At 38.6% G+C, this 9,953-nt stretch overlaps 1 protein-coding gene across 4 annotated transcripts in view; it reads left to right on the plus strand.

Moving 5' to 3' along the window:
* The window catches only part of letm1 (leucine zipper-EF-hand containing transmembrane protein 1), a 30,819-nt gene extending 27,045 nt beyond the window's left edge, over positions 1–3,774 (plus strand). For 2 of the 4 annotated variants that reach the window (XM_039785594.1, XM_039785598.1), the window contains 2 exons: positions 134–290; positions 3,122–3,774. In XM_039785594.1, coding sequence (XP_039641528.1) covers positions 134–290; positions 3,122–3,271 — 307 coding nt within the window. In that variant the 3' untranslated portion in view covers positions 3,272–3,774. The remainder of the gene's footprint in view (positions 1–133; positions 291–3,121) is intronic. The other 2 variants (XM_039785595.1, XM_039785599.1) reach the window with 1 other exon arrangement.
* The last annotated feature ends 6,179 nt before the right edge of the window (positions 3,775–9,953 follow it).

Below are 9,953 nucleotides of genomic sequence, written 5' to 3' on the forward strand. Positions count from 1 at the left end.
TAACTTTGAGGCAGCTTTGACCAAAAATTTGAACCTAACCAATGAAGCTTGAGAATCGGTTTGGCATGTTTGACTTGAGACTTCTCCACCACGTGTCCGTTGCATGTTGGTTTATATCGTTTCCTGTATGCAGTCTGTTCTACACCTTCAGGGAGAACCTTATCAGCATCGACGAGCTGATCGGCGTCATGCGGCAGATCCAGAACATTCCCGAGCACAAGCTGCAGAGCATCGCCGAGGCCCTCGACGACAACAAGGACGGCAAGATCGACATCGACGACGTCATCAAAGTAGGCCAACACTCGCCTGATTTGTGTTGTATTTTTCATTCAGTAAAGATGTTTCTTGAAGTATCTCATTCAGTTATGTTTTAACACATCAGCTATTTATCAGTGTATGTTGAATTCATATACTATGTTGGAATATTTAAAGTAATTAAGATAAGGGCTGCACAATTAATCGCAATTTTATCGAAATGGCAATATGGGCAATATTTGTTAAAGGCAAAATATGTCTCAAAACATTCTGAATGAAGTATTGTGGAGATGTTCCGGCCTACACATCGTATTCTACAGAAAGAATGTTATTGTTTGATCCCCTTAATTTTTTTGATTTTAATATTTTTCAATAAGAATGAGAATAATCATTCAAAAATGATCATTCCCTCCAATATCGTGAATCATATCGCAATATCAGCCAAAATAATATATATTTTCCTCACATGGTGCAGCCCTAATTAAAGTGATGGTTCGGAGTAGTTTCACCCTAGGGTCCTTTGCACCATGACCTCGAGCCAAACACCCCCCCAGAAGCTTTTTTCACCTGGGTCGAACATTGGGAGCGTTAGCGTAGAGTAGCGTTATCAGCTGAATAGCTTAGCGCAGAGGCTAATGGATCCGAAGTGTCTCTTAACATTACCCAACTAATAATGCCCGAAATGATACCAAACGTCTACACTAGTACAAATAGGTTATGCACTCATAAAACGATGGATTGTAAAGTTTGTAAGTACACCAGAAGTTTATGAACACTTGCCTGCTCTCTTCTGCTCTCTGCTCTCTGCTGCTGCTGCTGCTGTTACTACCGGGCAGTAAGAGTGCTTAGGGACATCTATAAATTACTACACCGAAAAGAGATGCAACAAAAATATTTATTAATTTAATGATTAAATAAGGTAATGTCTCCAAACTTACCTCAATTATTACTTGTCTCCTGCTAGTTATACTACAGCACTTACTTTAAAAAATAAGTTAAACTAAAAAATATTTTTGTTGCATCTCTTTTCGGTGTAGTAATTTGTAGACGTCCCTAAGCACTCGTCTCACAGCAGCAACAACAACAGCAGAGAGCAGAAGCCAGCAGGCAAGTGTTATTTACATAAACTTCTGGTACTGCTTACAAACTTTCCAATCCATCGTTTTTATGAGTGCATAACCTATATATACTAGTGTAGACCTTTGGTATCATTTTGGGCATTATTAGTGGGGTAATGTTAAGAGACACTTCGGATCCATTAGCCTCTGCGCTAAGCTATTCAGCGGCTAACGCTACTCTACGCTAACTCTCCCAATGTTAGACCCAGGTGAAAAAAGCTTCTGGGGGGGTGTTTGGCTCGAGGTCATGGTGCAAAGGACCCTAGGGTGAAATTACTCCGAACCATCACTTTAAGATCAAGATTGAATATGTGGCTATCATATCAGCTAATGATAGGTCGTAATTTAATTGATAAATATGATTAATTTTGCAAAAGTAGTTATACAATTTTGAGCCGAACTTCTGCTTCATGTCAAAGGTACATACAATCATTACTAAAATTCAAAATCCAAATCCAGTTGACTAACAAGGCTACAGATTCTCCAATTAAGTTCAATCTTTGTTTGAGTAATCTGGTATCGATTCATAAAATCCAGAAATCGATCTTTTAATATCTGCCTTTTCACCATGGATGTATAATAGTACTTGAAACCAACTTTTTGGGGGTCAGTTCTTAATGTAAACATTCACTTGGTGCATTATAAAAAAATATTTTGAGGGTTGCTTCTTGCTTGTACAATTTACAGCAGGAGTTCTCTGAGAATCTTTTTCATATCCAAACAAAACTGGTATTGAAACTCCCTAACCTGATAAAGATAAAGATAAAGACCTAATGAAATATGTAAATGTATGCTTGGTATATAAAGTCACTCACAACCTAGCTCCACCGCCACTTGTTGCCTACATCAACAGAAGATCAGATACTGTTCGAGTCTCAAGGGGATCCTCAGGAGGAGACTGTGTTATTCCGCTGCGGAAAAGTTCTTTTAGTCAGTCAGCCTGGTCCACCAGAGGGTCAAGAGAGTGGAACTCAATCCCAAACCACATCAGACAGTTAAACACATATACGTCTATTACTATGCAGCTAAAACACTGGGTGGTCAATACACATACATGTTAGCACTAACACTATTTATAATACATTTATTCTGTTAGTTTGTAAAGTCAACATATATGAATTTTACTTATTGTTTCCTCCTAGTTTAATACTGCTTTCATTGTTCTTAACGGCTGTGTCTGTTGTAATTTTTATTAAATTTTTTCGCTTTGCTTTGTTGTATATCTTTCTGCTTCTGTGCTGTGTCATGTTTTGTGCTACGTTCTGCGTTGTGCTTTGTTTTGTTGTTTTCTGTTTCTGTGATGTTTTGTGCTAAGTTTGGTTTTGCTTGTGTTGTCTCCCTTTTTTGTTTTTTTGTATTTCAAAAAGGCTTTTTTAACATCGAGGGCAGGGGACTACAGATGAAAAATAGCCTTTTGGCTAATTCTGGCTTTTTTTAACCCATGGGAAATCATGTGTTTTATTAATTGCGCTGCACCCTTTCATAAAATAAATTGAACTGGAGAATCAAATCAGGACCTTGTGAATCGGAATCAAATTGTTTCAGGACATCATTGGCGATACCCAATGAAGCAGATTAGCTGAGTTTTTGACTGTTAATCTGTTCTGAAACTGCCTGTTCTTTTCCCAACTTGACTTAAATGTATGACTTATTTAGCAATTAGTGTCTAACATTATACAGACATATTTAAGATTTGAAACCAAATTTGAGGGGCTTAAATTAATTCCTTTTGCTTTGCATGATCCCAGGTGGTGGAACTGATCGACAAGGAGGACATCGACATCTCCACCACTCAGGTGGCCGACATCATGGTGATGCTGCAGAAGGAGGAGAAGCTGCTGGAGAAGGAAAAGGCCAAAGATAAAGCGGAGAGGGAACAGGCAGCCACACTCAACTAACTCATTTTCCATAAAGACACACAGCACTTGTAAAACCCGGTCACAGAAAACCTTGGCCACCAGATGGTTCTGGAGAGAGATATAAAATGTCATTTCAACATAAATTTGAGCTCCTAAAAATGAATTGTAATAAAATTAAAAAGAAGGCATATTGCCTTTTTAAAACACTCAAAATCCCAAAAATAAACACTGTAACGTAAATGTTAAACCGTTCTGGACCGATAATGTATTATATGTTGATATTTGGTTTTGTGAAATTTTACTTAATAATTTATTGATAGAGGGAACACAATGACATGAAACCCTGATTGTTCTCCTGACTTCAGAGAAGGCAAATTGATCAAAAACTATGTTTGGAAAATATATATTAGGAGAATTGTTGTTTAAAGTTTGAGGTGAACCGTCTTGCCTTTCATTTCATTTATGTCATCATCTCAGAGAAATGAGAGATAATTTCTGGAATTTTGCACAGTAAAAAAATCATCGTCATTACCATCATTTCACTCACTTATCTTCTTCTTTTTATTGTTTATTCATCATACTCTTATATTGTAAAGTAACCTGTTATTTTTTTTTTCTGAATTGTACTTGGACAGGGTAGCTTATTGCTATAGGAGGATAGAATGGTGGCTGCAAACCAAATATATAAATACACACAGCATAGAAATTCATTCAAAAACATAGAATAATGTGTGAGTTTGAAGAGCAGAATTAAAAATAAATATTAAGTCTAAAATCAAAAAGAGACTTAGCTGTACGTTAATCATTCTTTCTAAAACCGAAGTAAATGGAGGATTCATGCTGTAGACGCCAAGGACTGAATTTTAGCATCGATATTAAATATAACTACACTGTATAACATTTAATTTTGTACTAACTACATAATAATCTTTGATCTCGTTGTAGCACAGCTCTCATATCTATTCTTGTTGTGTTGAATAGATCTCTGTAAAATGCCAAAGTTGCACTGTGGCACATTTAATAACAGATTCTGATTATTCCTGAAAGCAACAAACAAACCAGTTAGGACTGGCTGATATTTCTGAGCAGGGAGTGTCATAATCAGTATAGCGACAATCAAATCTCGCTCAGTTTGGAGGTTGTCTACGGAGCCCCTTAAGCAGGGGTGTCAAACATATGGCCCGTGTGCCAGAACCGGCCCGCCAAAGGGTCCAGTCAGGCCCACTGGATGACTTTGCAAAGTGTGAAATTTGCAGAGAAGTAATTTAGTAATTCCAAATTTGTCACTTTAAAAAAAAAAAAAATTCCCCATGTCCCTTAAGGGGCTCCGTAGTTGTCTGCTCAGAGGGTGAAAGTAACTTTTTGGGGAATGTATGCTAGTTTATTTTGTGCACATGATTAGTGTGATAACCTAATCTTGACCTACATAGTTTAAATACAAAGTGGCCTTCCCTTGACACAGATAATAATGGCTCATATACTGCTATATATTTATTTTGGAGTATTACAATGAGATGGTAGAGCTCTGACATTCTTTCCACTGATGATTTACTTGATGTCATTTAGTTTAGAGCTGAAGAAGTCTGAATGAATTTAGCTGAAGCTAAGGTTATTTGAGGCACATACTGAGTCCTCAGTTAGGTTGTTTGTTTTATTGACATTGTAGCGATGAATGTGTGGGTTATTAACAAGGACGAAGTGATGATTTCAGATATTATTGGAGTCATCCACCGACGTTTCCTTTCATCTCGCTGCCTGTTGGCATTTATTCTACTGTGTTCACACTGCAAGCAGCATGGCCGTTCAGCTGATGATGGTTTTGATTATATTTATTTTATTTTGGCAATTGTTTAAAATGTCAAAAAACTTGGGAAAAATGCCCATAACATGAGCCCAAAGTGACATTTTCAAATGATTTGTTTTGTCCGACTAACAACCCCATGATCTGTGGGTTTAATTTTAGCCTGACGTGGTCATACTCCGATTCTAGTCAGAATATGAGTCTGATACTGCTCCACTGGGCTGTGATTATGTGGCGTATTTCAACCGAACCAGGAAAGAAAATGCTTCTGCACTCAATTGGATAGACCTACAACCAATCAGAGCAACGGAGACAGACGTCACAGAAGCTGCGAGTTGACTGGCCAATGACGTTTGTTTGTGTTGTCGTAGCAACCAAAGCAACACTGCACATTCATGAGCTTCTGTCTCGTGTCTCTTAAAAGTAACCTCATACTGGCGAACTCATGAACTCGCTGTTTTATTGTCTAAAATATTCACTAACGTTAAACATTGTGTTTTCGTTGTTCCTGATCATTTACATGATACTTGGATAGGTCAGCCACTAGCCGATAGCCCCGGCAGTTTGGGAAACGCTAATGACGTTGTATGATACGATGTATCATAAGATAGTACCATGGGTGTAATAGGTGAAAACACATGGTGAATTACACCCATTAGCTATATCCATTATTACAGCTACAGGACCTCTGGAGAAGTCATAAAAGCCTGCTCAGTGCAGGGCGACGTGGGTTGTTGTAAACAAATTCAACCAAAGCGCTTTTTGGTGACGTGGTTGATTACGTTACTGTTGATCATCTGTCCATTTTCGTATAAAGCCCGCCCTGACAATTTGATTGGTCCGAACAGCTCTTGTTCGAGCATAGTTGCTCCACAACGGATCAAGTCCAGACTGAACTTCCAGACCTCAAATGTTGTGGGCGGGGCTAAGTTCGGCTGGCATCCAGGCTAGTTTAATTTACAAAGAGATAAAAAAAGAAAGAAAATCAGCACATTCTCACATTTTAGAAGTCGGAACCAGCTAATGTTAATAATTTTTGCTAAATAAATGATTCATACAAGTAACAGATTCATTCAAATTAAATTTTCTGTCCGTCGACTCGTCTAATTGTAAATTTTTTTTTTAACTTCAACCGACGTTGGGCAGTGCAGGTAGCTAATTGTTTTGACTCTCTGGTCGAAGCTGTTTATTGACATTTGAAATGTTCAAATAATGTGAGAATTTAATTATTACTTCATTAATTGATATGAAAATAAACAACCGAATACAAATGAATTATCTGAGATCTTAACTGACCACTGCAGTAGAGACAGAGCTCTATAAACCCTGCCCATGGAAAACAACTCGCGGCTCTCCATTGACTTGCAATGCTGGAAGGAGTCTCCTCGTCAATTTTGTCTGTTTTCAAACAATAAAAAAATGCCTAAAAGCTGCTGTGTGGTGATATTTACAGGGTAAATAACCAATGACCCATGAAGACGTGAGAAATTAGCAGAGAGATTTGGGAGACTTTGAATGGTAGTGATCCGTTTGACATTCGTTTTGGTCTTGCAGGGCATACTGTATCTGTTGTTTATGACTTTAAATGAAATTCTTAGGTAATGAAGAAAAACAGAAATATGATCCCATTGGAGCAGTTTGCCTGGCTGCTCAGCTGTGAGGAAAATAAATGGACTCTTGTTGATGCGTTTGTCGTGTTGCTTGCAGTGTGAACTCACAGTGAAGGGGTTGATCCACCTTTACTGTCGAATGTTGTGTAGTTTGTGGTCATAGTTATTCCTCCACGGCAACCAGAGAAGAGCTCAGGTGTAAACGTTAGAAGACAAAGTGGTACTTAAGATAACGCTGAGTGGACGACGCTCAATTTATTCCCTTCCCGGAATCGTCTGTCGTTAACCGTTGATGATGAAGAGCTGGTTGGTATCCCACCAGGCACTGTCCCGGGCCCGAGCCAGCGCTGCCTGCTCTGCTCTGCCTGGAACTAGTCAGACTGATGGCTGCGGGGTAAACACTCGCCCCATACATGGGCCAGAGCCAGCTCCACTGGAGGGTTGTGTTTAGGTTGGAGACGATCCTGCGGGACATGGCATGCTCTCTGCCCAATCAATCAGCAGCGAGTGTAAACACGTCACAGGAACGTTGTGACAACTCCTCCTTTACACTTTGCAGGAGAGAGCGGTGTTTGCGTCCCCGTGTCTGACGGCAGCGCTGTATACATCAGCGGCACTGCCACTGTTTCTAGGTCAAAGGTCAGAGCGGGGGAAGATGCGTGACAATGACGTATTAGGGGTGTTAATCACAAGTTATTCGATATTCCATCGATTCTTTGGACAGCGATACGATATTTCCTGATATCTTCAAATCGGATACGATTTCGATTCAAATTAATTCAGAGGCCTGTGAACGATTTGAGACGATATCATATGGCCATTTAACCCAGTTCCATTTCTATCAACTCAAAAAAGCAACTAAAATATGATTTGACAATTTTATTACTGAGCTCTTCAAATTAAGAACAAACTATTCTTTTTAATAAAAAGAATAATTATAAATTGGGAATCTAAAATAATGGCGTAATCTTACAAATAAAATGGATCGCTATTTTGCATCTATAATATTGGATCGTGGATCATTGAATCGATATATATATATATATATATATATATATATATATATCGTTAAACCCACATGACGTATACCAGAGCATGGGAGGCTGATAGAGATCAATACTTAAGGTTCCAGTGCAGGTCCAGAAAGTTTTGAAATTTAATTTAAATGCCACTGTTTTGATGCAGAGGGCTCGAAGAAAAAAAAAAATGAAGCACAAATCTGTTATTCATGTAGTCTATTAAGGGTTAAAAATAAAAAAGCATTACGATCTGTCAGCGCCCAAGCCAACGTCTTAAAAACTTTTGTTTTGTCCAACCAACAGTCCGGAAAACCAAAGAAATGTAGTTTACGATGATATGAAACGGAGGAAAGCGACATCTTCAAAGTGCTTTTTTTTTTTTTTTTTCTAAAGATATTCAATATACAAACAGACTTAAACATGAGAAGCTGGAATTAGACAATGCTCGTCATTTCTACTTTATAAATCACTTAAAACTCCATGCACTGGTATATTCATTGCGAGGAATATATATTTCAGCCATACAGTCAGTGATATGACAGTCATATCCTATCAGGATATGACTATGATATATGAAAACCTGTCAAACCTTCAAATGCATTCTAGAAGTCCTGGGGACAAAAAGAATGCATTTTGAAAAGGAGATCATGTAGAAACCCTGATATGGATATCAGCACAATGCCACATGCCAGTCACTGAATGCAGACTTAAAGCTAAAAGAGTAGGATTGCCTATATTTCCAACCCCCCCCCCCCCAAAAAAAAACACTTTGCGGCTGTGCATGGCAGTTTGTGATTGTGTTGTCTTTGTGAGGAGCAGAGCAGAGTTCCTGGTTCACCGCTTGCAGCAGTGTTGCACTATTTAAAAAAATAAATAAAATAAAGTCTACCCAAGGAAGGAGGAAAGGAGAGATCCAGTTGGCATCAGGAGCATTAAGACAGCGATCTTAAATAAGTCGTTTTTCATACAGTGACTTTATTTTGACATTTTAGGCTGGTTAGAATAGGGCTGGCTATCGTTCAGATAGAGAGGCGAAGTCCCTCTTCCGGTGGACTGCCATGGGACCTTAACTCGGAAAGAATACGAATGGGAGTGAATGGGGAAAGACAAATACATTTTTTTTTTATCCCGTTTGAATTGAGCCATGAATTACACATATGATGTTCATCAGTTTTAATAGATAATTTCGCAAGTCAAGAAAGTCTCAGTTTATTGTTAAACTGTTGACGCAAAAGACTGTGAAAATACGTAATTAGAAAGACTACACACTTCACTGTCCCATGGATGACGTCCCGCTGAAGTTACAATGTCTCTTTGTATCGTACCGGGGATGTAACGTGACTCAAACGAGCAGATCCTCTTGCTTGTTCTTTTGCTTATCTGCTGAAAACCCATATATAAAACACATCCGGTAAGATAACTTTACATGTGTTGTGGAACAGAGCTAAGCTAGCTAGCTAGCTAGCGAGCAAGCTAGGTGTCGTAAATTGTGCGAGACGAGAAATGTAGTTCACTGAGCGGTTTCACACTAAACTAAGTGGTACTACGACAAACCTACGGCTAACTGAGACTTTCATCGGTTGAAAAATTATCTTTTAAATTGACGAACATCATATTTGTAATCCATGGCTCAATTCAAACGGGATCAAAAAATTATTTGCCTCTCCCCGTTCACTACCGTTCACATTTTTTCAAAATATAGGTCCCATGGACCAGAAGTAGAAGGGCGTGATTTCGGCTCTCTATAGCGGTTCCTGAACGCTACTTTTTTTTCAATACCAATTTCATAAAAATCCATTTTCATCTATAACGTGAGGCAGGTGCGTCGGAGGGGGACAAGCAGATCAAAAATGTACCAAAGAAACTCCCGCACACTGTCTACCTTGCAAAATAATATATAGAGTTAAATAGGAGACAACGTTTCGGTACTAGACCTTCTGCAGACAATGGAAGATGTCTAGTACCGAAACGTTGCCTACTATTAAACTACTTTTTATCTGTGCAAGTTAGACAGTGTGCGGGCGTTTCTTTGCAGCATAAACATCCATTTTAAGAAAAGAAATTACAACATTATGCATTATGGCACAATTTTTAAAATTTTTATTTTTCAGCTGCTACTATGTAAGCCCCGTCTCTGTGTAACGCCGAGTTTTTCCTGCGTTCCTCTACGACGTGTTAACATTAGACAGCCTTATTAAGCATTATTAAATCTTGGTAGAAGCATGCTGCATGCTTATTGGCTCCCTGACGCTGATGAGATGTACTCCTCAGGTATTGAAATTTGGTATTGA

The sequence above is a fragment of the Perca fluviatilis genome, chromosome 20 (assembly GCF_010015445.1).
Source record: "Perca fluviatilis chromosome 20, GENO_Pfluv_1.0, whole genome shotgun sequence".
Classification (NCBI taxonomy): Eukaryota; Metazoa; Chordata; class Actinopteri; order Perciformes; family Percidae; genus Perca; species Perca fluviatilis.